Consider the following 27678-nt stretch of genomic DNA (forward strand, 5'->3'; position numbering starts at 1 on the left):
TCTCAACTACAAGTGGTAAGTTGGTAGGTGGCTAGAGCAGGCCCAAACCTATTTCACCAAAGAATGTTATTGCATGCTCACCACTGGTACTTCTCGTATTTTTTTATGATGATTTTTAAAAATATTTTTTATTTAAAAATATATTAAAATAATATTTTTTATTTTTTAAAAATTATTTTTAATATTAATATATTTTGAAAATATTATAAAAAATATTAATTTAAAATAAAAAAATAACAATTTTTAATTTTTTTTAAAATTACTTTTAAAATGTAAAAATAAACTAGAATCTACTGTAGATTTACCATCACGTCTCTTCTCCACTCGAAATATGTAACTCAACTGTCCACTCAATTTTCTCTTATGTTTTCTTTTTGCCTCGAATTCCTCGAATCCTTCCATGTTTCACCGAACTTCTCCACTTTGCCAACCCCCATCGATCAATCACAACCGTAGACCCACTTTTGCGTTGAAGACCCACAAGTAAAGAATGGCCCAGATGGTTTACTTGTCTTCCAAATGGGAACCCCACTCATGTCGTGAACAACCCCCCAGTTGTCCATTTCCTACCAACCCCCCCCTCCCTTCACCTTAAAATAAATAAACAACAAAACGAAGCATGGAGATTTAAAACAGAAGCCAAAGAGAATCAGAATCCAACAACTACCACCGCCAACTAAAACGCCAACCTTCCGTCACCCATGGCTGCTTCAACTTCAAGCATTTCCCGTCTTGGTTTTAGACACCGCCAGCCTCTCGGAACCAATCCGGGTTCCCACTCTCAACCCTCCGGATCTGTCTCTTTCCATTCTGGGTCTCACTGTTTCTACTTCAAGTGAGTCAATTCCTCCGTCTCCATTCAATTTTGCAACTAATCATCATTGTATTGATAGTTGTGTGTTATAACTTGGCGAAAATGGCTTGTTTTGTTTTGCTTTTTAGTTCGTGTTTACTGGAAATGGTTGTTGATATTGACTAATAAAGCCAGCTTCTTTATACAAGGAAATGTGCCCATGTTCATACATTAAATTTAAGAGCTTGCTAATTTTGTTATGTGAAGTTTAGTGTACTAATATTATTTGAAGTTATTTTGGTCTTTCTGTTTCTTGTGCCTTTTGTTGTTGGTAACGTTATATCACAATTGTTTTCTGACCGCTTGTAATGTGTATCTTGATAGACCATTGGAGGCTACTAGACAATCACAGTTGTCTAGAGTAAGTGTACTGGTGAAGGCAGAAAGTAGGTCTGAGGAGATGCAAGTCGATATTTCTTTGAGTCCAAGGGTGACTGCTGTAAAACCTTCAAAGACTGTGGCCATAACTGACCAGGCGACTGCGCTTGCACAAGCTGGAGTCCCTGTTATTCGCCTGGCTGCTGGAGAGCCTGATTTTGATACGCCAGCTGTAATAGCAGAGGTTATTCGTTTTCTTTTTCCTCGTTGGTGCTTGATTCATGTCTGTGATATGGTTTGAAGTGTATTCCGGTTGCATAAACTGATTGCGTTTTTTTTTTATTGTGGAAAAGTTAGGCTGGTATAAATGCTATTCGTGAAGGTCACACAAGGTACACTCCAAATGCTGGTACACAGGAGCTTCGAGTTGCAATTTGTCAGAAGTTGAAGGGTAAATATATATTTTAAACAATTTTGTGTTTGTGAGCTATTTAATATGCTTGGTGCATTCCAGGATGTGATTTCTAACATTTTATTTTTTGTTTTATGGATTTTGTTATTTGTTTTTGGCAGAGGAGAATGGTATATCTTATAAACCTGAACAAGTTTTAGTAAGCAATGGGGCCAAGCAGAGTATATATCAAGCAATACTTGCAGTTTGCTCTCCTGGCGATGAGGTGAAGTTTTTATTTCATAATAATCAGCATTGTGGTGTTATTCTGCATTTCTGCTACTAACTAATTGGTATTGGAATGCTGCCTTTTTACAATTGAGTGTTGGGCAGTGTGTAGCATTTGCTACCTGTATCTGTAACCCCGGATCAACTTAACACTTGTTGAATATAGATCTATGGTTTTCTAAATTTTATAAGATTTTTTTTTTAAAAAAAATCCAGTCAAATCTAAAATGCCTATGCAGTGTAAATTCATAGTAAAAAAAGACAAGAGAGAGAAGGTGAAGGAAAGAAATAAAGATGAGAGAATCTTGATGTGTGAAATGAAATAGCTTGTATGTGGCTTCAGGATGATTTACCATGTCTTTAATTGTCAGCCTAATAGCCTAATGGCAAGTGTGTGAAAGAAATGGGATTGCTGAGCATGTGTTACACTTACTTGTTTACATATTCTGTGAAAATTGCATTTATTTTCATTTAGGCAATCAAAGTCTTGTTCTTAATTGAATACAGTAGGAGCTCATTACCATCGAAGCTGTTTAATTTCTGAAGTTAGCTCATATTTATAAAAACTGTCTTACCCTCAGGTTATAATTCCAGCACCATTTTGGGTGAGTTATCCAGAAATGGCAAGGCTGGCTGATGCAACCCCGGTGATTCTTCCAACATCAATCTCTGAGAATTTTCTCTTGGACCCAAAGCAGCTTGAATCAAAACTGAATGAAAAGTCAAGGCTGCTGATTCTTTGCTCTCCATCTAACCCAACAGGATCAGTTTATCCTAAGAAATTGCTTGAAGAGATTGCAAAAATTGTAGCAAAACATCCTAGGCTTCTGGTATGATTAATGAATCCTAATTGCAAGTCCTATGCTTTCCTGATATTTAAATGCTGAACTTCTTTGGTATTTCACTCAGGTCTTGTCTGATGAGATATATGAACACATAATATATGCACCTGCTACTCACACAAGCTTTGCATCTTTGCCTGGCATGTGGGAAAGGACTTTGACAGTGAATGGATTTTCTAAGGTAGCTTAATCTTACATTTGATTATTGGTCCTAAATATCTGCGTTTGTGTTCTTGTCATCAATAATATGATATGCCATGCATAATTTGATATGGTTGTGATTGTAAATAAAACCTGAAGCAGTTTACCTCATTCAGTTAGGTAACATTTAAAAAGTGGGAAATTTGCAGGCCTTTGCAATGACTGGTTGGAGACTTGGGTACCTTGCCGGCCCTAAGCACTTTGTTGCTGCATGTAATAAGATACAGAGCCAGGTATTCTATGACCCGCTTTGCAGCCTTCAATCTGCAGAAATTTAAATGAATTGAGTCCATCATGCATGCTCTGAAGTTTTCGTTTATCCAAAGCATCACTTGTGATTGTTACAACCAGTTTTCTAGTATTTTATCTATTTGCATGTCATGTTTTGAAGTTAGATCTCAAAATCGCATAGATTTTTAACCATCCAAATACTATGCTGGATCAAATAGGCTTCAATTGTCAATCAAATAGTAGTGATTTTTTGCAAGGGTAGAAGTAGCCAATCTGAACTTATTTCAGATAGTTTGGGCACTCAGAGGAAAGAAAGTTTGTTAATATTGGAAGGGGTAAGGTGAAGTTCAGGGTTCTAAAGAAGCAGATGAATGGCTAATTTAGATGGACAGATTTCGCTGATTGTTTTGTGATTAAAGCCTACAAGACACAAAATGAAACTTGCACCTGGTAACCAATCCAAATTGTCAAGCCTGTATTTTTTATTATGCCATTTTATATCTCCCAAAAGCATTTGAGAGAAATCAATACTCTTGTGACCTCTAGTCACAATCTGTCTTACGGATTAAGCACTCGTCAATATGTAATGACCTCACTAATCACAAAAGTGCTTGACATGAGAAAGACTTGTAAGTCAATAACAATCTATAATTCATACTTGCTTTCATAGCCCAGTTTGGCCTGGTAAATGTTGACGCTATACTGGCGATTGCATGGGGCTGCAGTTGCAACTCTTGATGATTATTACTTTCCATTAAGAATTTTTGTGTCTTGCCATGTTGGTTTGCAAAATGCATTGATATGCCTATTCCTGTAATGCTTGTGATCTAAACAATGACTTTGTACAAGCTCCAGTTGATCCGTGTGCTATATTTTTCCAGTTTACCTCAGGTGCCAGCAGCATATCGCAAAAGGCAGGAGTTGCAGCATTAGGACTAGGCTATGCTGGTGGGGAAGCAGTGTCCACCATGGTGAAAGCATTTAGGGAGCGGAGAGATTTCTTGATTAAAAGCTTTGGAGAAATGGAAGGTGTTGGGTTGTCGGAACCTCTGGTACTGCCTTTCAGTTATTATATACTTAAGACCTCCCATTTTCCTCGTGATTCCATCAGCTTCTAATTCTAATTGGTTTTACATGCAGGGAGCATTTTATCTTTTCATTGATTTCAGCTCGTACTATGGAGCAGAGGTTGAAGGGTTTGGTAAAATTGACGACTCTGATGCCCTTTGCCGTTACCTGCTTGATCAGGCCCAGGTATCCATTGTTAAAGAAGATTATCCTGTTTACCTTTGAGTGGCAATGTTTCACTACTCGTCTCACCAATGTTGTGAAAGCTGAATATTTTTAGATAACACTATGATGCAGTTGAAACTTGAAGCTACAGTTTAAGTAACATGGCATGCAGCTGTTATTGCACTACTTAAGATCTTTATAATTTGATTGTGCTTGCTTATTTACAGGTTGCATTAGTCCCAGGGGTTGCATTTGGAGATGACAGCTGTATACGTATATCCTATGCAGCTTCTCTGACCACCCTACAGGCAGCTGTAGAGAGAATTAAGAAAGCGCTTCTCCCACTCAAGTCTGCCGTCCCTGTTTAATGTAGATGAATTGCAATTGTTGTACTCTTTTAGGGATTAAAAAATGGGCACTTCATTATTGATTGTTACAAATAAAATACCATTGTCATTGAGGGTCATTTGTTTGCTATGATCATTGGTTTTGCACTAGCCTTGTTGAGGGAAGATGTGGAAGAATTCCAATGTCTCTGTACAGTATTTGCTTTCCACCATAAAATTGTTGCATCTGTAACTGGATGACATTTGTCTCGGATTTATTCAGTGAGATTGTTTCTCAATTATGGCAAGCTCACTTTCATTAAGTTAGTAGGAAATGGCAAGACATGTCATGCATGTATACAGGAATATGCTCAACAAACAAAGAGACTATAACACTAGAAAAGCTTGGATTGAGGCCTTCTTGTTGGGTCGGTCCAATATTTGACAGGGAGGAATAAAGGTGCAACTTGGCTGGCATCATTAATATGTTAAGGTATAGCTTGCTGTCTTTATTGAGGCAAAGAGAACGAGGACTATAAAGTCAATGTTATTTACATGACTGGCGTCCTCTAGTTGTCCTCCTCCTCTTGGTTAGAAAAGATTCATGGCATTAGGGAACGGGGAATCAATTCTTTTCTTGGTAGGAAACTTTGCTTCAAATGTTTCCACACGTTCAATTTGCATGGCCTTTTGGGTGAAAAAAGTGCACAACTTTTTACACAGGTCTCGTATAAAGGTTTCGGAGAAGGCAATTCTTGTCCTTCCTTGCAACAAGATGTACCTGTCCAAAGGGAAATGATTTCCTCAAAACACCATCAAGAAACAAAGACGACTCCATGGAAAGCCTAATTAAGCTCCTGACGTGAACTACAAGACAATCAATCTCACATGTGAAGAATTCTCTCCTTCATCCTGGACCTTTTGGGCTCTCCCTTATTATTACCCCACTATTTATAACACAGTGAAGGCAATCGGAATTAACCAAAAACAGATATACCAATACAAATAACAAGAAATGGAGGCCTCCAGTCCTGTATGCACACCAGAGATTGTGTTCTTCGACTTAGAAACAACGGTGCCCAATAAAGCTGGACAACGGTTCTGGGTACTGGAGTTTGGTGCAATAATAGTTTGTCCACGGAAACTTGTTGAGCTAGATAGTTATAGCACACTCATAAGACCTAAGGACTTGTCTGCTGTTGCATTGAAGTCTGCTCGATGTGATGGGATAACTCGTGAAGCTGTTGCAAATGCACCTGCATTCGAGGAAGTTGCTGACAAAATATTTACCATTTTGAACGGTAGAATATGGGCTGGACATAACATCCAAAGATTTGACTGCGTCCGAATTAAGGAGGCATTTGCAGAGATTGGTCGGCCTGCACCAATGCCTGTTGGAATGTTTGATTCTTTAGGAGTTCTGACGGAAAAATTTGGCAGAAGAGCTGGTAACATGAAGGTATGCATCAAATTTGAGCCATTTTCTATTTATATCAAGCATTCGTAGTAAATTTTGAGCAATCATGTGATCTGCACTTGCAAGTGCAGCTTTGTGATGTGTTCACAAAAATTCATTAAGATGTTGATATCCTGATTTGTTTGTTTTACGTTTAGATGGCAACTTTGGCTACTTATTTTGGGCTCGGCCAGCAAAAACACAGGTATGAATAAGTCTTGTCTAAACTAGGTGTACGTGTGTGTCCTTTCTGGACCAATATTATTAAGAAACTTGTAATCATGGTTTTACAACTGCATTAAACAGGAGTCTTGAAGATGTGCGTATGAACTTGGAGGTCTTGAAGCATTGCGCAGCAGTTTTATTCGTGGTAACCTTGAAAATCTTCATCATCCCTATATATCCAATTAATCTTACGACACACTCCTTAAGTATTTATAAAATTATATACACATCATAGTTAACATTTTGGAGTTCTAAATGGATTTAGGAATCAAGCCTTCCAAGTGTAATGAATGGCAAATGGCACAACCCTTCGACAATGGTAACTCGAAGCAGAAGTAATGGAAAACTTGTGTTTAGGGAAGAAAATAGCAGAAAATCTCCTCCAACTACTCTTGGATACCAAAGAGCAGTTCCCTATACAAGGGGAAGGTTGGGAGAGGTTTGATCTGTTCATTGCTTTTAATGTTCAATATTGTCCAGCCTGTAATACTATGAACTGATAATGAAAATGAATTGCATGAAAAGCAGATGACAGAAGGAGTGAGAAAATTGCTTTGTAAAGCCCAGGAGACAAAATCTCTTAACAACATACTCAAGCATTCACATTCTTTGTTCAGATGAGCGAAGAAACAAGGGTTTTACTGCTCATTTTGCATCACTTTCTCTGTTTTGGTAAAGATGGATGCATCAAGAGAAACGTACAAGAAAGTTCACATTGGATAGCAGAGAACGGCTGCCTTACCAATAACGTGGGATATCATCACAAATGGGAACAACTTACTAAGCCATGCTGAAGAAGGTTGTTAACATATATTTGGTTAATCTAATTTTCCACAGACAGCTTGAAATTGTGGACTTGTAAATGTCAAGTGGCTAATGGCTTTAAGGTTCAGCCTGGAAGAGCATAAATCTAATCTTTGTAACTAAGATTATCTGTCCTTCCTTCCTTCCTTCAATTAATTGATTTATTTATTTCTCAATCATCCACCAGTTTATTTCTCAAGCAACTCAACTTGTGTCTAATATAAAAATATAGTTATTGCTCATCAAAATCCTACTGGGGATAGAATCCATCCCTAAAATGTAATTTGTTGCTTTTCTTCCAAGTACAATGAAGTTTTTCGTTACACTTCTCATAAGGATAAAAAATTCGATGGTAATCAGCCGGCAGATTCTATAATTTTGGCTGCATTTCTTTAAGATGCCGGGAAATTCTTAGCAATGAATAGGAACTCAACGCCAGCACCTTCGGCAATTTATTGGAGATTGTAAATTAAGTTCATCTCTCGGATTGCTCCAGATTTTGGCTTTATTAGAATTAACACTGAAGCAAATTCATTGGAAAGTCCTGAAAGAGTTTTCACAAGAAGCTATTCAAATTTTTTTAGATTCTCGAGCTAGGTTTGTTCCACCCTTGCTATGGTATCATGCTCTTACTGCATAGATTCAGTGCTCTCAAATCTTGTTTTCAAATTCTTTTTCTTTGTGATAGATTTGTGAAATGTTGAGTCACAATTAATTTTTTTTCAAATTTCAACTTCCTTCTATTTTTTATTTCAATTTCATAACAATTTTTTTGGTTTCCTTTTATATTAACATAAGCTAATTGGGAAGGGAAAAATACTGTTTACTATGAGAGAGATCACCATTCCCAGCACGGTCCGTGTCTGGTACAATCTAAATTTATTTAATCCTAATACATTTTCCCATTCTCCTTCTCTAACTCCCTCACCTATTTTTTTCCTCTACATCCCTCACTCAAATACATTTTCACTTCATCTATCTCTCTCAGTCGAAACCCCATCCCTTTAGGTTGAATTTGGACATATTCATGAACAGAGATGAAGCTACCTTCTTACTCTTATAGGGAATAGGGTCTTTAAAACTTCTTGAAAAAATTTCAATTAAATCCCATAATCAAGTAAAAAATTATGGCTATTTTTATCAAGAAAGCTGTTTGACACGTTCAAATTTCTTGTTAATATAATGGAATTGACAACATTGATTAGTACGACCTCTGCGTTTCTTGTTAATGGCTATTCCCGCCAACCTCTCTCCCCAATAAACACCAAGAATTTCCATAAATGATCAAGGCGCCTAACCCTCCCTTCATAACAACACCTCCACAATTGTTCTTCATAATTACTCTATATGGTGTTTGCCACAGCATGCTACATGATATAAGCTCATTTGATCCAGATGTATAAATATCTAAGTTGGTAGGTAAACACATAAGGCAACTCAGGACCACAAAAAAAACATCATAACAACACATAATATTCACTCTTTTAAGCTCTGTTCTCTTTAGTATATATAGTTTGTTTCCCTCCTGCAATCTATTCATTTAAGCATTTAAGAATCTACTACCCTGACAAGAGATTTGTTTTTGCAAGAAAGCATGCATGGAAAAGCCCGTTCAAACACTTGACCCCAAGAAATAATGGTGGAAATTCCAAATCTAATTTGAAGTTTTCCGAGTTCATCGCAATAAATCTAGACAATAATGAGGCAAAATGGCAACTTTTGGGGGGGAGTTCAAAACTAAAATTAAAAGAATTCATTGAAAGGGCAACTGAGTGGGAATTAATCAGAAAAAGTAGACGTCATTGATAACAAGAGAAAGGCAATATTGCTTTTCAATCTTTAGAAGAGTATTATTACTGGTAACTAGCATCCACCAATCACCACTTAACTCCTGAGACATAATATATGTGGATACTTCTTGGAAGAAGCAAATTAAGGTGTGTTTATTCAAATTAAACAGACATAACTATTGCTTTTAACTTCTGTAAATTAAAAGAGGGAGAGAGGGGCAGGCTAGAGAGTTACTTTAGCTTTATAAATTTATAAATCATGAAAGAAATGGAGGACAAATTCCGTTTCAATATGAAGCGATATTGATAAACAAGCGAAGAGTATTGTCATAGACAGAACAAATAATCTTGCAAAAATATACTTCGTAGTTTTTATAATTGATATATATTGTCATGCAAAGAACAAATATTACGAAAATCTTTACAGATAATTATTCGGTTGATTCACAGTTGCATTATCATGCCATATTGATTCGTTAAAATGATATCATGTAGATACGATCCGATAGTAAAATCACTACTTGGCCCAAATTAATCAAATAAAGGCTGTAATGGTGAAATGGAAAACTTGAGGCACTATAAGAGTATAAAAAAAAAGATCTGACTGCCGGAGGAACCGTATGTATGATCCATGGGGCCATTTCGATCCAAACTTATGATTTGAAATTAGTAGTTTTGTTTCTTTCTCTCGAAAAGTAGTTTTTAAAAAATTATTTTTTAAATTTTTTTATGTTTATTTATTATTAGAAAAGTAAGTAAACAAAAAACACTTTTTGATTAACAGAAAATTTAACTTGATTTCCAGAAAAATGTTTTCCTTTCATTTTGAGCAGAAAACACTTTCCGAAAATTATAAAAAATTTAGAAATATCATATTATTTACTGATTATATCAAATTAGTCCTCAAACTTTTGATTACTATATATATATATATATATATATTGTTTTGAATATTTGTTTTTCAATTTCATCCATTAGAATTTAATTTTTATATTAATTTTGGTCTTATTTTTATAATTATTATTTGCTTTTTCCTTAACATTTTTTAATTGAAATTTTTTATCTATCAAATTTGGTCCTCATTCTTTTGATTATTACTTATTTTATTTGAAATAATTTATGAAATGTTAATTATTATTATTTTAATTTCTTCATCTTTTAATTTTTTTATTTTTTAGATTTGATCTTTACTATTTTGATTATTATTTATTTTATTTGAGATAATTTATGAAATTATATTTTTTTTTTCAATTTCATTTCCATTTAACTTTTTAATTTGTAAGATTTGTTTCTCATTATTTTAATAAACTTAAAAAAAATAAAAAATTAATAAGTTATTTTCCAGCTCATTTTCCATGACATAACCAAATACTGGAAAATGTTTCCAATTTATTTTTCATTACACTACCAAATATCGAAAAATAATTCACTTCCTGGAATTCATTTTCTAAAAAGAAACTACTTTCCAGCAAATAAACGAGGTCTTAGAAACCTATAATTCATTTCGCATAACAAAAGGGTAGGGTTTAAATCATAGTCTAATGCATAAAATCACAACTTAATGCCAGCAGAAGCACAAATTGCTGCTTCCCTTTCCCTCTTGGACCTGCAAGTACTCCTAGGATTTGAGGAGAGGAAAGCATCGCTTTGTTATATATCCCAGTAAGAGGGACTAGATCACACAAGATAGACGAATGCTAGCAGAATTAGAAAACACGTGTTTAAACAGCAGCCATTTTGGCGCCCAGACACGCATCCACAGCTTCTCCGACTGTCAAGAAGACCCTTCCTCCCATTTCCGTCACAAAGTTGGCTAACCTTAGCTTGTGAATCACTTGCCACTTAGGGTTTGTTATGGCTAGCTGAGAGACAAAACCAAAACAGGGTCCACGATTAGAAATTTGAACAACGAATTTGCATAACGAAAAATACACACTAGGAGTGCAAATTCGCATCAATCATTGTATGACCTCCATTCCACCTGAGGCAAGATTGTTTTGCAATTCCAACAGGGAAGCTATTCCCGACATATCAATGTTCATTAAATCTGCAACACAGAAAAAGATGAAACAAATAACTATGTGAGATATATATATATATATATATATATATATATATATATATATATATATATATAAAGAAAGAAAGAAAATACTAGCTAGCATAGTTATAAGAACTAATGTTAGGTATGATCACGGGTTAGATGGATTGACTTGGGAGTTGAAAAATCAACTAGATTTTCTTTTCTTTGTTTTTTAAGAAAACTTAGATATAATGTTGTTTTGGTAAATAAAAAACTTGTTCAAAATAAAACATGTTCCAAGCTGAATTCCAGGTCACCAGGTTTTATAACTATGCTAACTAGGATGAACACATCATTGATTTATCCTGTAGTCACTTACTGGACATGTCAAGAATCACAACTTGAACAGTCCTTTTCCCTTGACTGTCGTTCTCTTCCTCTTCCGTTGCCCATTTCATGATCCTTCAACAGATTAGTAGATGAACAGGAATCATCTTAAGTCCGTCCTTGTACAATATATATAAAAATTATAGGGAGGAGTGGTCTTTACTTTTCTTTGACAAAGATGGCATTTGCAAAACAGAGCAAACCAGACTTAACACGGATTATGAGAGCCTTGGAATTCTTAACAGCCATAGGATATTGATTGACATCACAAAAAATGTCAGTTCCAGGGAGTCTTCCAAGTTCTTCTGTGCCTGGTCTGATTGAGAATATAATGATCTTCACAAAAGATATTATCACCTGAAACGCATCAGTTCAAATTAACAAGCGAAGCTTTTCTGCTACCCTCTTCATCTGCGCACTCAAAAAAGATTCTGAGACAAGAAATGTTTAAGTGGTCTAGATCAATGTATTGCTAAATATTCATTTCGTCAGACATACAAACTATATTCGGCTACTGTTTTTGCCACACTCACTGGCATGATGTATGACATTACGAAGCGTTGTAGGGTATATATCTTTAATTATAATGGCAACGAGTGAATCAACTTTTCAATTTTTTTTTGTGTAGGGATCATTTGTTTCTTTTCACAAAATTCTCTTCTTATGAGCTGCATCAAATCCACTTCTCTTTTGGGTGAACCACGATCTTGTACGAGGAGCCACAAAAAAAATTACAACCAAAAGCTACATAGTTGAGAGATAGGTACAACTTGCGGCGAATAGAACCAAAAGCTTTTAGCCGAATCTCTTAGCAGTCGACATAGCGGGTTAATTAATTTTTATTTTTTAATAAAAAAAAAATCAAAGGTTTTTTAACCCAACTTAACCGGATGGTGAGTTAATTTGTTTTTTTAACTGGGTCACACCATTAAATTCCTCCTATTTTTTGTGAATTTTGGACCGAGCCCGAGTTTAATAACCAGTATCTTCATTCTATTAATGCATTCGAAGTTATCAGCAGAAGCAAACGTTACCGCAGCTAGAAGACCGATCTCCACCGATGCAAATAATACCCCAAAGAAGGCCCGAATACAAACAAGAAAATCTAGCTTATCAACCTTCCATATATAGTATGCTTCATGAGGGTCAACGAGCCCAGGTAAAGCAGAAAGAATGATTGCAGAACGGACTGCGATGGGAGTAAAGTACAAAAGCCTTGTGAGCAATTCCAGAGATATGATCACAGTAATGGCCATCACAATATTTGACATAGCAGTTTCACATCCAGCACTGAAATTTACAGCACTGCGCGAGAATGAACCTACATACATGGTTTTAATTGTTAATACAAAAAAAAAATCCAATCTAGATTAATATCAGAAACGGCATAAAGTATCAGAAGAACCTAACCAGTTGCTACATAACAAGAAGTGAAAGACCCCAGAATGTTCATAAATCCAAAGGCCACCATTTCTTGGTTTCCATTGATGCGGTATCCTTTTATGGATGCAAAAGATCGGCCTACTTCAGTTGCTTCCTGCATTCGACATAACAACAGAATATATAGAATGAAAGTGAGTAATGTTGATTTAATGTACTTCTCATGGAGAATGGACTTGAATTATTTGATACCCACAGTGATCGCAATGACAGCGACTATAAGTCCAGTTTTAGCAACTTCTCCGATGTGTGGGTTATTGAACTGCAACTCATGGATTGAGCCTGGGTTTAAGCCCTTTTTAATGTGTTTTATAATAATTACCCCATGTTTATCAGCTCTGGTCAGATAAACTAGAAGAGTTGAGAGAACAACAGAAATCAAAGGAGCAGTTGCAGGCAGCCAGAAGAGTTTCCTATTCCTTTTACCCTGCAGAATCAGCAAGTCTTTCATCCTGTAATGACTAAATAACGGCAACAATATATATTACTAATCAGCTATCACTACAAAAATCAGTTTCCAATGACCAAATCATTGGTCGCCGAACACCCTGTTTTTGGTCACCAAAGGCTCTGACCACATTATTTCCAAATGACCATTTTTGTCACCTATTTGTGGTCTCTAGAACATTTGGCGACCAAAACTATGAATTCCGTCACCAGTGATGTGGAGTCAATAGCATCGAAGTTAATCATCTAAAACTCGTTGAACAATCTCTTGTGAGTGTAAAGATTGATCTTCGGAAACGAAATTCATCAATATAGGCCGCCCTATACGGATAAAATAATTTATTCTAACGAAATTGGCTGACTCTAAGCTTGCCAATAGTGACCAAATTGGTCTCCAGTGGTGGCTTTGGCAGCTAATTTGATTCCATAGCTGATATTGAAACAAAAAAGAAGCAAGCTTTCATGAACAAATTGAAGTTATTGCGAATAGGACTTACCACAAATCTGGTTAATATAATAAAACTTAAGAATGAGCATCCGAGTATAAAATTATGCGGATTCCACTGTGATCAAAATGGAAAAACGAAGGGATAAATTAGCATTTCTATGGAAATATATACAAGTATGAGCATTTATTAGGCTTTGAGCGAGGAAAATATTTAGGGAAAATAACATACGTACATAAAGATGAATTGATCTCCAAATAGCTTGCATTACAGAGATAACAGCAGTCTTATTTGTGAAATGAGCAATCCCAAGTAGTCCTTTCATTTGTTGATGACCGATGACAATGGCTGCCCCTGACACAAACCCAACAATTGCAGCATGGGAGAGAAAATCCACAAGGAAACCCAGCCTGCATATTCCGAAAAGGAAAATTATGGCGTTTAAGTATTAACATCAACCAGCAAAACTACAATTGTTAACGAACCACCTAAATAGTCCAAATGCAGCTTGAAAAATTCCTGCAAAAAAGGTTGTGGTAAGAACAAGATTTCCGTAGGCAATTGGATTAGCCTCAGGGTCTTCTAGTTTCGGAACCATCGAAGACATAAGCAGTGAAACCACAGCCACTGGTCCAATTGCTATGTCCCTTGAAGTTCCCATTACAGCATAAATGAGAGGTGGAATTACACTTGTATCTGAAAAGAGAAACGAATTCATACGTGCATATCAAAGATTGCTAGCTACCCAAGAAATTCAGTTATGAAACTTACAGAGGCCATATTGAGGATCAAGCTTCGCCAGAGTTGCATATCCAATACCCTGCATGAAATTTACATGATCTTGAGACTGAGTAAAGGGATCGGTAACTAGAACTAGAAATGTTGACTGTTTCTGCTACCTTCGTAAACTTCCATGCTTGCTTGTTCTATACCTGAGGAATGCAGAGACTAGCGAGAGTCAGACCCGCCAATAGATCGTTCCTGAGTTTTTTTGCGTTGTAGTGCCGGCACCAACTAAAGATAGGAAACATTGCCTGCAGGACTGAAATAACTGTCTTGAAAAGGCCATCCTTGTCCTTGAGATATGGAAATCTCTTGCCACGAGGCAAAACAGTTTCTCTGGCGGAATCCATGAGCTCTCGCCACAGGCTAGGTGGCTCAGGGGCATTGAACACCCACTGAGCCTTTTCAGCCTGCCTATTTTTCTCAAGGTCAAGGATTTCTTGACCATCTGTTTCAATGGCCGAAGAAGCCATAGCTGATTGAAGTGTTCAGGGGAAATAGAAGAGTCTCTTTCTCTGTCTCCGATATGTCTCTCAACCTATGGAGAAGACAACATTCGGACAAAAGAATGGTTCACTCAGCACCATGCTTAGAGAATGGTCAGATGCTAAAGTGCATATTTCACCTTTACAAAAAGACTATCACAGACCTATATATGATTTGATTTTCGAATTTAGATTGCCAAACAAGTGGTGAGATGCAAATTCCCTCCTAGTTATTACAATTTACAAATAAGGAACTAATCACATTTTCAATAAACTAAACACTCTCCGGTTTTTCCAAAAACACTGGTAGTGTTTTTCTCTTCTTTTCTTTTTTCGATAGGAAAAAACACCATAGTTTTACATATTACGTCAGCCTCCAACTAGAGCCCATCATGATTTAATTGAATATAAATGAGAATATGAACTTATGCGCAGCTTGCAATTCCAAATTGACTGCGCACGATTTCAAATCCATTTCATCGCTAAATTATGGAAACTTTAGCTCCTGTTTTGTTTTTAATTTGATCGGTCTTTATATAAATGATTTTTATTTTTTATTTTTCAAATTAAGAACCATATTGATTCAAAATATTAAGTATTGGAAAATACTTTAATGATAATTATATATTATTTTCTAACCTGAGTTTTTTAAATTTGAAACTTATGGTTCTACACTAAAATTAAGTAAAGAATTATGAAGTCTGGAACATAAAAAAAAAGTCAAACTGGATTGCAGAATAACCTTGCATAAATGATATGTCAACTTAAACACGTAATAACAGACTAAAAAAATGGGTTCGAGTAGTTTTGGGCAAATAATAATGACGTGAGATGTGAAGGACACCACCACGCTTAAACAGTGTGTGTGTGGTGCCCTCAAGTGCTGGAATGCTACCTTTCCTGGTGGGGATGGATGCTTCTCAGCGAGCCCTTACTGGTGGTGCAGTTTGTGCATGGATTGGTGTCGCGTGGAGGTTTTTTTCTCTTCAATTTTTTCCTTTTTTTTCCTATCTTTTCTATCTCATCTCCTTAATTTTCACATAAATTCTCTTAACAATACCAGTTTTCTAATATTTTTTTTAAAAAAATTAATCTTTATTGTTTTAATTATTATTATTTATTTTGCTTTAGATTTTTTTAATTAATTTTTTTTCAATTTCATCTCTCTGTATTTAAGAGATTATTAAATAAACTTCGTGATTCTTTTCTGATTTGTCTTCTATGAAATAATCATAGACTCATAACTTGAGTCACGAGTTTAGAAAGTTAGCCCCAATTGCCTTGAGTATTTTTTTAGATTCTTATTTAAAAAAAAATTAATTTTATCCTTCAACATTAAATTTATTGAGGATTGAGTTTCATGATTTTTTTTTCTTTTTTTTTATAAAGATATCTCTATCTCATACTCTAGGTCATGAGTTTTGCGGATTATCCGAGTTGACCCAACATTTTATTTTTTTTAAATTGATTTTTTTTTAATATTGTATTTGAGCCTTATGTTAGTTTGAGAATTAAGCTTCATAAATTTTTGTAATTGATTTCTATGGAATTATCCTAGTCTCATAAACCGGGACACGAATTTGGTAAGATAACTCAGATTAACTCGAGTTTTTTTTATTTTTTTAATTATTTTTTTATCATTTTACATTGAATTGACTGGAAATTATGCTTTGACTTATTTTTGATTTGCCTTCTATGAGAATATTCATTTCTCATTACCTGAACCACGTGTTTAGTGGTTTAACTAAGATTAACTCGAGTCAATCCAACTTATCATTGTATAATATTTTTTAAAAAAATATTGTCTAATAATTTTTTTAAAATTTGTCTAATATGCATTGAATGTTTATGTTCATGATTTTTTTTTATTAGAGAATACGTTAGCAATATTTTTATATTTTTTATGTTTTAAAAAATTTAATACAACCAGGTTGTAGCGCGGCGGGCCAAACCTAGCAGTGACTAGCTATAACTAAAACATGAAATATTTAAATATTACAGCTAAATTTAATGACTAAAATTTAAGCGTTTCCTGCATGTAATTAAACGCATTTACCACAGCACCTGAGTTTCATATAATGGGCTATTATGCATAAAGAAAAAAAGACCAATCTTTGTTTGAACATCAACCAAATACGTTGGAGTGTTCTACGGCTCATTAAAGCATTCCCAGCATTTGAATCTCCTACAAGGGCTTCATCCATATATTTACAAATACAGTACATGTTTTTTTTCCCCAGTAGATTTGCAATGTTTTACATATAAATAGCAAAGTTTTTCACGTGGATTACAATGTTATTCAATCCATATTTCTAAGCAAAAAGCCAATACCTTGGTTTACATACTAAAACTTCATATCTTAAAAACTTCAATACGGCAACTTATCTGAGAGATGCATCTAATTATTAAAGAAATAAGTTCTAGTTTCCCCATTTTCAATGAAATGCTTCGCTTCTGTTGACAGCAGAAATGTTTAGTGCAGTGGTGACTAATTAATGGCATCCTGGGTCCTTGTGCCGTGTGCGCATGTAAGACCCATTTTTCTGTGTGGGCTACATAGTTAGGTCTCTTCAGAGACTGGGGTCCTTTTCCTCATGGAGCCCACATGCAGAGCCTGCTAGACAGGAGATACCAAGCCATGTAATTATGATATAAGCAACCTCACCATGGCCATTGTTTAATTACTTGCAGGGTTGAAGAATCCAAGACGCCTGCTATGTTCACAGTGAGAAGAAATCGGGTGGGTTTTGTATTCACTTTCTATTTTTGAGAGAATGATTGGACTGAAGTATGAATTTCTATTGAATATATCGTAATTGTGATATAAACAAAGCATAATTGGTTGCAATTCAAATTTGAATCTACACTAAATTATTGCATAAATGAATTTTAAAAATAAAAATTATATTTCCTAAATCCTTGCATGAAACTAATGAGTTTTAGCTGGGAGCTACTGTTTTTCTTCCTCTGATGCCCCAGAATTCTATACCATATGCATGCCTATCAATGAATAGATAAAGTTCTGCAAAAGAAGAAAACATGTATATGAGAGAAATCAGAAAAAGAGAGGGATGATCTATAATTAATATCAAGCACATAAATTAATACACACAGAATTCTTTTCTTTTCTTTGCATTCAAGAGGAGACTTCAGTATATTAGTTTCCAAATCATCCCCATATTTGTAGAGTAAGCCGATCGTTATTAGTGAAAACGAAAAAGAGACGCACCAATATAAGCTTGCTTACATGAAGGGATCTTATATATATATTGCATCTCCTTAAAGTAAATCTATAAAAATGGAGATGGAAATCAATAAATACAACACCAGAAAGAGAAATATCAAGAAGAGAATAAATGCTTGCACTTCGTGGGAGTTGTGGTGGAAGCTGATGGTGCTTCTACCCGAGTACTACTTGACCTCTCTTGTTGCTTCTTCCACCTCTCAATTTCCTTCGACAGCAAGCCCTTGCATTCCTCCTCTCTGTCATCGCGATCACTTTCCTTCGTGACTCGAACAAGCTTTCCATTCTTAAAATTGTAACCTATGTTAAAACACATCTTCTTGAATATTAATCTTGATCTCTCGATTTTCGATAAAGAATCAAGGAGAAACAATGGGAGCTTTATCCTGACTGTTTCCTTAAGGCTCTCTCCCCTTTTCCTTCCGAGAGGGTTTTGGGTTTGTCACCAAGAAGTGACGTACGGTGAATACAAGAAAATGATGATCACTTTAAGAATAAGTTAAGTCACAAGCAGACGAGTGATGGGATAAGCTAATTCGAGCCTAAATATCAGAATCATATATATATATATATATATATATATATATATATATATATAACGTTGCTTTAATAAATTTTATCCTGCCCAACAAACTTCCACGCGTTTCTCTCCATCTTTTGCCTGCTTTTCAAGGCAGCAGTTCTTACGTTAATATCAGATATTTATGTGCCTCTGCTTAACAGTTAAACTTTAATTTTCTGTAGAATGATCTTTCAATATGATAATGCAGCCAGCCAGCCAGCCAACATATATATATATATATATATATATATATATATATATATATATATATATATATAATGAAGTAATAAGTGTTCAATAATAGTAATATGTAATAACAGTAAATTTAAATGAAGGGATTAATCATTGTTCTATTTATTTTCCCCACAATTAGATTCAACTTAAAATTGGTTCCATATTGCGAAAAGGTAATCGTTTTTAACATATGGTGGCATGTTAGAGACTAATTAATTAATTATATAGCGATAAATGATTTATTATAAACAGTTTTTTATATTAAATTTCTATATAAATTGATCGTATATTAATCTATAAATAATTGAATTAAACATAGATACTATAAACTTTAAATTAATAGTAACTGTTTATTCAAAATTAATATGTAAGGTTTGTTATGTTGTCTATTCGGAAGCTTAATTTTTTTTTCAAGTGAGATAAATCTCTAATAATTTGGCCATCATAAATTAATTTCTTTTATTATTCCCACTAACTTATAAAACACTGATTGGCTGTGATGACAACCTTAAATAGGAGCCAAATCAGGCTGCCGGTTTTTTTTTTTTTTTTGTGACTGCACCTGTTAATTAATTTCAATGCTTAAAATAAAAACTGCTTTAGCAGAATTGTAAATTGCATTTGCTTATTAAAAAAAAGTTCTAGTAGGTGTTAGTATAATAGTGGTTGCTTTTTAAAATATTTTTTACTTGAAAATTCATTAAAATAATTTTTTTTATTTTTAAAAAATTATTTTTAATATTAATATATGTAAAGAATTAAAAAAAATATGTGAGTTATATTTTTTGGAGAAAGAAAACAAGAGAGCATTGGTAAAATATACAAGTCCGATATATTCATCAAGGCATGTAACTCAAGCCGGGCCCAATAAACGACCCATTTAAGAATAGCCTATCAACCAATAAAAGACTGAGGAATGAGTTTTCTACAATGATATCAAAACGGCCCGTATCGTCAACTGTAGAATTAGGCATGAGGAGGCATAGGCGCATAGCATCAGAAGTAGCTCTCTCTCATAAAGTCAACATCTCTCCTGAAGAGACCACCAAATTACACAGCAAAAATCAAATGGTTGTGAGAATTGTGTAAGTATAGATAAAGGATGCAATTAAATTAAAAAAAAATGACCGGAATTGTTTCACTTACAAAAATTACGAATTCTATGGTATTTATAATTAACTACTTGAACCAAAACGAAATTCCATTGTTTAATAATTTTTCAATATTAATTAGCTAATATATAGAGACGAGAGCTTTTTATGAGTTTCGATGGCTCTCGCTGGCTGAAGTATGTTGAGCTCTAATTGCCTCATTAATTATCAAGAGAAGATTAATTGACCTTCAAGTTAATTTTGAGGAGGCCGGCTTAGATGGATTGAAATCATCTTCAAGATGAAATTATGCCAAAATAATATGTGTGGAATCAGTAATTGAAACAAGAAGAATTTTAGGTGGCTACCTTAATAATATTAAAAATTAAATCAAAATTTTGAAGCGGGCTTTGGATTTTTCAAAGTTTTGAAGGCTACAAATTCAATAGCAAAAATATCAAGTATTCAAATTCCTGACTGCTATATTAAAAAAACTTTTGATATCATATATATTAAAGCATCATTTAACTAAATAAATATATAGAAGCAATATTATATAGACGAATTAATTAAATATACAAAATTATCATGCAATATAATTGATGTGATAATTATATATACTCTTTATGCTTAATAACAATATTTAATATCTACATGATCCACAATTCACTAGTTGCAAAAATATATGTTTTTGTGAAGTGTTAATAAAGTTATTTCTAAAGCTGTTTTGTTTTTCTTTTACATAGAACGTGCATGCTCGAACCTAAGACTTTTTCAGACAGGGGGGGATTAAGGATGTTACTTACCTTTTATGCATGGACATATAGCTTATTACATTATATGCATGGTGATTTCATAAATCAATACACTTACTATGTGGTAATATCTTCCTTAAATCAATCCACTTGATTAATAAGTTGTGATAATTCTTAAAGAAATTGATTTTCCGATCCGAAATGAGTGAAGGAGGTATAGAAACCCCCTTTTTTGGATAACAAGCAGCTGTAAATATTGAAAAGCTGAATAGAGTTTGGAAAAAGAAGTGAAATAGCCTTAGCTTATGATTTGGGTTCGGCATCAGAGAAAATTCTTATACAAGTTCTTGTTACAGAACAATCAACAACTTACAATAAGAATACTAAAATAATTAGCAGTAATCAAACTATCTAACTTTGCATGTATTTATTGTTCCTCCTCTCCATTCGGGCATATGATCGTTGCTGCAATCCATGCAGTTGCCTTTCCCACACTTCCCTTGGAAACCTGTTCTTCCTATCCTCCAACGGCATCCCTTCAAATGCAAATCCTCCAGAATTAACCAAGCCCAACTCATAATCATGCATTGTACGAGAAACCGGGTCAGACAATGTCTCATAAGCCTTTTGAAGCTCAACAAACCTCTTTGTGGACTCTTCTCTTGCTGATGGAGTACATACATCTGGGTGGTATTGTAGAGCCATGCTTCTATAAGCTTTCTTGATCTCATCAAACCCTGCATTATGTGATCCAAGAGAAAGAACTTCATAAAAGTTTATCTTTTTCCGAAATGCTACTTCATTCTTGCATATGTTTGTCTTGTGCTTATAGGATTTTTGCCTTGACCTTGTTTTCTGAACCATATTAATAGGAAACTTACTTGCTGTATTGAGATTTACTTGCAAGAACATCTCCATATATGAATACTGGAGGCTGAGAGAGAAAGAATTAAAGATCGGAGAAAGAGTGTAAACTATGAGTGGAAGAAATAAAGTCCTTATGTATATGCTAGTTTGCATCTAATCATCTATGCATACTAATCAAATATATTTATATCTGTTCGAAACTAGGTAATATTTCCACGTTTTGAAATATAGTAGAAAGCCGTTGAATATAATCTTGGCATGGAGTCATTGTTCTTATTACTGGACCTGCCTACCTTCTCTCTCTCTATATATATATATAATCATATTTTTTTGTCTTTACTTTTCTGAAGAAAAAAAATTGAATGATCTTAATTAACAATGTACGTGCGTTTAATTATTTGTCCTGTAAAGCTAGCAGATTCCTTGGACGAATAATTCAACACGACCATTAACAACAATAAATAACAAGAACGACAATATTTTGCATGAATATTATAAATGTTAATGACAGTGAAGATCCCGAGTTATACGTGGGTCCATTAATCTTTTTTAAAAAAAAAACAAAAAACATAGACGCAAAGCAAGAGGCAAAGTTAATTTCTATGCTTTTCGGCAAGTGGTCAAAGTAACAACTGGGTTCTTCCAGTCTCCAGTAATTACGAACCATATATAAGAAAAATATATATGAAGCCAAAAATACTGAAACCTGTGGCTGTGTATGTATCAGTATATGTAATTACTTGTTCAGAATCAGAAACCCGTACAACTTGATGTGCAATTAATATCCCTAGCTCTTGGCTAACTTCAGAAAACTAATGATAAATTTAGAGGTTATTAGCACGTTACTGCTTGCAATGATCCAGGGCCTCTTGCACGAAAGAAAAAAGGAAAGGGAAGGAAGAAAAAAAAACAGACAAGCATTGAATAATTAATTTAATATATATCATATGCTGGACCAGGTTAAAGTGTTATTCTTTGTCTTTTTTGTTTGTTTCATTATCGTTGCTACATGCATATAAAAAGAGAGAGAGAGAACAAAATACCTTAAAATCTAAAGTATTTGCTAGTTGCTTGAAGAGTTGAAGTGGTTTTTGTTTGTCACTTTGCTTAATAGCAGCCGATTTCGTATTCATTTGAATTTCTTACCGCGTATTGGGTGGATTACAACCAATTTATCTTTTCTGCCGGCCAAGTTCTGGTGTCATGTATTCTCCCATATAATTTAGGTAATTAACCATCTTCAATGCACCTTCTTCCTTTATTTCAATCGAAAAGAACAATAACTCTCTCTCCTCTACTCTCTAGTACTTCAGAAATCAACTCTACACGTGCACAATAATTCACAAAACAACTAAAATAGGTATAGGGTTGGATTTACTATTTTAATTATATACTGTAAAATAACTATTTTTTCTTTTATTTTTATACTTTTTTCCCCAATCAAACCCTTTGTAGCCTAATTAGAATAAATTAGGCTTGAAATTAAGGTAAGAATACAAAATCAAAAAATAACAGACTAAAAGAAAATATATAGTTAATCCCAGATTAGAGATAATTTTTTATTTTAGTCCAAAAATTCATCTTTTCTGTTATTCAGTCATTGAATTAGAGAGATGAGAGAAATACTTGCTTGAAAATAACAAGGAAAGAAAAGGTGATTGATTTGATCACTTTACGGTGACGAAACTCGTCTTTCATGTGTTAAAGGGTTTCATTCGATAAAAAAAGTTCGATTATTATAAGTTTTGTTTATAAACATGCCTTGAAAAGAAGGTCATGTTTCATTTTGATCTTTTTGATTAGGTTAATTTTTGTTTTTAGGTAATTTTGAGGTTGTTAGATGGTTTAGGGTGGTTTGTATGGGCTCTATAATGTGTTTTTCAGGTGAAAATGGTTTTTTAACCCAAAAAAACTCATCCCTTGAATTTCTGGCAACCATAGTGGTAGCTAAATTAATTGCATACAGAGGCAGGCAACCTTTTTTTTTTCAACAAAAGATAGGGATGGATGACCGCTTGTTTTTAAAAAATAAAAATAAAAACTAGACAGGCGTAGACCCATGCATTTGAGCTTTGTTTTTTTTTTTTTTTGCCCTTTAGGGTTTTTTTCTTTTGAAATCCCATCATTCAATGTTCGATTTTTATTAAATTTTTTCATTGTATATTTTTCAATGTTTGATTGATTTTGAATGGATTTTCATATATATGTTTTTAGCATATAATAAAACAAAATAAAAATAAATAAGTTGATCCCACTTGAATTTATAACTCGGGTCAAGGGTTTAAAAGTTTAATTTGGGTTAACTTGAGCTATTTCTTTTTTGTTCCTTGATTTTTTTTTTCTTTGAATCTACCAAATCAACAATGACATGTTAAAAAAACTTTACATGATCTAATTTAAAACTCTGGCTAGACAAAAGTCGAGTTGAGATTTTTCAAGTTTGATTTATTGAATCGAATGTAATAATAATATAAAAAAAAATTATGTGCTGTAAATATTATTATTATTATTTTGATGCAATGTAATCAGGAAGTATCCTAGTTGTTACCGGATGACATTGAACCAATTAATAATCCAAGTATAAAGGACAAATCAAATGATGGTCAATCCCGCCAGCTTCTTGAAGATTGACTCATTAATTATGCCTTGGCCTTGTATATTCATACTCACCTGGTAGCAAGCATGCATAAATGGAAATAAGGACGGAAATGGAGGTCCATAGAATCTTTATGAAAGGAGGAACTCTATGAAGTCAAGCACCCCTAAATGAAAACAAAGTTTATGAGATGGATTAATGTGGTCAAGAAAAAGTATGGATGTTGTTAATATGAAGACACTTGGGGGGTGTTTAATATTTAATTATTGGCATTGAGAAGTCGAGCATGTTTGGCAGTGTGGTTGTAGGTGCTTTTCAAATAGCTTTTCGTGCCGAAATACATGTCAATGATATTTTTTTATTTTTTAAAAATCATTTTTGACATCAGCACATCAAAACGATCCAAAAGGTACAAACCGTACTCAATTTTAACAAAAACAAATTTAAATTTTAATAAAACACAGTTACAAACACAATACCAAACAGTACTTAGATTTGGTCTCAGGGTTGTGGCGGGCTCTGTATATTTTACATTCTGTCACTTTTTTTTCTTTTTTATAACAGGAGGAGGGTTCAGGGTTAGACATCCCTGAGCCCAACTCACCAAACTTGTGTCTCGATTTGGTCTCAGGGTTCCCACCATCCATGTGCTCAGACTAAGAGACATGACTCACAAGCTTTATTGTCCATGGTTCATGGCCATACACCATGATCTGTCTTCGATGCTCGGACAAGACTTGTCTCATTGGGTCTGGGCGTAGTCTTGGGCCAATGGGTTCAGAATGTCCGTGCCCTAACCCAACTACTTGCCACTTGGGTTCTTTCCTACCTACCAGCCCTCTGTGTGATTAGTATTTTGTATTTAATGTTTACATGACCTATTGTCATAACAAGATACACAGGATGGTGATTAAACATGTTTATGCCTAGAACCCGACCCAACTGACCATGTTATTAAAGGTTATTATCTCACATAATTTTCTCTAAAACAAGTAATTAATTCTCACTCTTTCACTCTGGACCATATAAAAGTTGGCACACTTTATGAGTATACAAACACACATTAATCACAAGTCTGTTTATTTTTAAGTTTCAAACATATTTTTAAAAATATTTGAGATTTTTGTATTTTTTTCTTTACTTAAAATTAATATTTTTAGATTATTTTAATGTGTTAATATCAAAAATAATTTTTTAAAAATAAAAAATATATTATTTTAATTTATTTTTAAATAAAAAAACATTTTAAACCGTAACTATTATCACATTCTCAAACACACCCTTAACCAAAATTCCAAACTTTACCTGCTTGAGAGTGTGGTTGTGGTTGCTTTTCAAAGAATTTTTCGTGTCGAAATGCATCAAAATAATGTTTTTTATTTTTAAAAAAATTATTTTTGAGATCAGCACATCAAAACTATTTAAAATATATAAAAAAAACTAATTTTTTATAAAAAAAATTAATTTTTTTAAAAACACGGTTTTGCACCGCGTGCCCAGACATTAAAAAGTTAATTGCTTTGTTATTAAAAAAAAAAAAGAAGACAAATTTCATTCAATACATAATATCATTTTTATATATAATTTTAATGCAAACTGAATTTCAACAGCTCTTTTAATTGAATGCTTTCGACTTTTTTAATAACTATTTATTTTTATCTACGTACCAAAGCTTTTTCCCTCATCCACTCCTTTTCTCACATCTTTATCACCACCGCCAACCTCTCAGCTAAATAAATCCTAAGAAATAATATATAGTTGTTTTATTTTTGGGAAAATGTTTTAAATGTTTTTCCTATCAGAATAAAAGCATATATATAGCCTGAAATTAGTATCGTATGAATGTCCAATGGTAGAGTGAATGGCATGTACAGGAAGGATGAGGAGAATTAGAACTCAATCTCTTTAGCCTCCAAGTCCTAGCTAGCAGCCGCTCGGACAATTCGAGGCGACAGTAACATGGCAAATCATATGTTAGCGACAGAACGGTACACGTGAAAACGTAAACAAGGTGTAATCAAAATTTCCACAAAAACGTTCAATCTTTGACGTTGATATGCTATTCTTTTTTAACCCCTTTTTTAATCTTTTCTTTTCCAGGTTGAATCAAAGTCTTAAAAGCGAGCTATCTAGTCTATTCTTTCATGGAGTGAGCGATCGATGATGGGGAAATATGTTTAAAAGTGATGCTTACCAAACTCTTTGATTGCATATCACGTGCTTCAATCTCCTGAAAGCTCGCTTGGTTGTCTGCTCTAACAACGTGAGAAGGTTATGATCATGGACAGAGCCAGAGCATTCCATGCATACATGTGAAGACTCACTGGATCTACCATGAAAACTTAAATTTGTTTTGATGACTCACGTTCAAAATCAGTAGACAGCTTGAAGGGAAGTTAAGGACTCGAAGATTGATCCTAAAAGACAAAGGGCCTTGCTAGATATCAAATATTGATGAAATGGATTTAATTGATGGGCAAGAACAGTCAAATAATTGGATATTATTCAAAGAGCTTGTTCAAGATGGATTTTTAGATGAAATAGCGTTGCTCGAATTCTTGAGAGAATATACTCATCGCATAGAGAGAGTGAATCTTGAGTTTATGTTCTACATGACCATAACAAAAAACCATTCCTAAAATAAGTGGAGGATAATGGAGTTTTGCCCATGTAGGGCCGTCGGAAAATTGAACCACAGAGAACAAAATAATTGAGATCAAAATGTGTTTCATGCAACTAAACCTTGACAGGCACTGTATGTATCCTATCATTGCCACAAACAAAACATGATCAAAATTCGAATTCACACGGTACCACTGAAACCAAAATTTGTGAAGAAGTGGGCAAAAACAAGACAAAAATGATGCGTGGTAGCACTTGCCGTTGTTACTGTTTTAATTTTATCCTTTAACCTTTAATATTTTAGAGATTAATATTTATGTTTTTTTTTCATTTTCTTTTATATTTAATTTTTTATGAAATTAAATATTTTAATTTTAGTTATTTCTTAATCAAATTTCAATTTATTTAATTAGATACATGTACAAGCATTTTAATTTATGATTAGAATTTTTTTTATATCCAAAACACAATGGAAAAGCCTCTATATTAAATTTTTTTATTGAAAAACATATATACTTAACCTGAGTAAAGTGTGGGTAACATAGCTAGTATATATTATCAATACAATTAAAACTCTTGGGGTCGAAACACTATTCATATATGAACAATAAACAACTTCAAGTGTTTTTTTTTTTCACTTGACTTTTGTTTTTTCAATTTAACCCTTTTATATATTAGGTTAATTTAGAGTTGGGCTTGGTGATTTGTTTTAATTGGCTAAGTATAGGGTCCTTGCGG

At 33.8% G+C, this 27678-nt stretch overlaps 4 protein-coding genes across 4 annotated transcripts; 2 read left to right on the top strand and 2 right to left on the bottom strand.

The window, feature by feature from the left end:
• Positions 1–368: 368 nt before the first annotated feature.
• Positions 369–4982, top strand: LOC133695174 (bifunctional aspartate aminotransferase and glutamate/aspartate-prephenate aminotransferase-like). Its single transcript, XM_062117032.1, has 10 exons — positions 369–835; positions 1178–1415; positions 1529–1622; positions 1745–1848; positions 2432–2680; positions 2760–2873; positions 3043–3126; positions 4006–4176; positions 4265–4378; positions 4585–4982. Exons 1-10 carry the CDS (start codon positions 702–704, stop codon positions 4723–4725), a joined length of 1443 nt encoding a protein of 480 aa, XP_061973016.1. The 5' UTR covers positions 369–701; the 3' UTR covers positions 4726–4982.
• A 111-nt stretch (positions 4983–5093) lies between these two features.
• Positions 5094–7347, top strand: LOC133695176 (protein NEN4). The gene is made up of 5 exons (XM_062117036.1): positions 5094–6142; positions 6298–6344; positions 6446–6509; positions 6630–6803; positions 6893–7347. The coding sequence occupies exons 1-5, from the start codon at positions 5699–5701 to the stop codon at positions 6983–6985; spliced, it is 822 nt and encodes a 273-aa protein (XP_061973020.1). The 5' UTR covers positions 5094–5698; the 3' UTR covers positions 6986–7347.
• A 3092-nt stretch (positions 7348–10439) lies between these two features.
• LOC133694436 (sulfate transporter 2.1-like) lies at positions 10440–15063 on the bottom strand. Its single transcript, XM_062115935.1, has 12 exons — positions 14634–15063; positions 14473–14521; positions 14190–14397; positions 13937–14111; positions 13753–13818; positions 13005–13235; positions 12779–12905; positions 12403–12689; positions 11532–11725; positions 11361–11443; positions 10929–11005; positions 10440–10820 (listed from the first exon to the last, which is right to left on the bottom strand). The coding sequence occupies exons 1-12, from the start codon at positions 14955–14957 to the stop codon at positions 10680–10682; spliced, it is 1962 nt and encodes a 653-aa protein (XP_061971919.1). The 5' UTR covers positions 14958–15063; the 3' UTR covers positions 10440–10679.
• Positions 15064–21266: 6203 nt separating this feature from the next.
• LOC133694853 (chaperone protein dnaJ 20, chloroplastic-like) lies at positions 21267–21719 on the bottom strand. Its single transcript, XM_062116550.1, has one exon. The coding sequence runs from the start codon at positions 21717–21719 to the stop codon at positions 21267–21269; it is 453 nt and encodes a 150-aa protein (XP_061972534.1).
• Between the last annotated feature and the right edge of the window lie 5959 nt (positions 21720–27678).

This window comes from Populus nigra, chromosome 5, assembly GCF_951802175.1.
Source record: "Populus nigra chromosome 5, ddPopNigr1.1, whole genome shotgun sequence".
Taxonomy (NCBI): domain Eukaryota; kingdom Viridiplantae; phylum Streptophyta; class Magnoliopsida; order Malpighiales; family Salicaceae; genus Populus; species Populus nigra.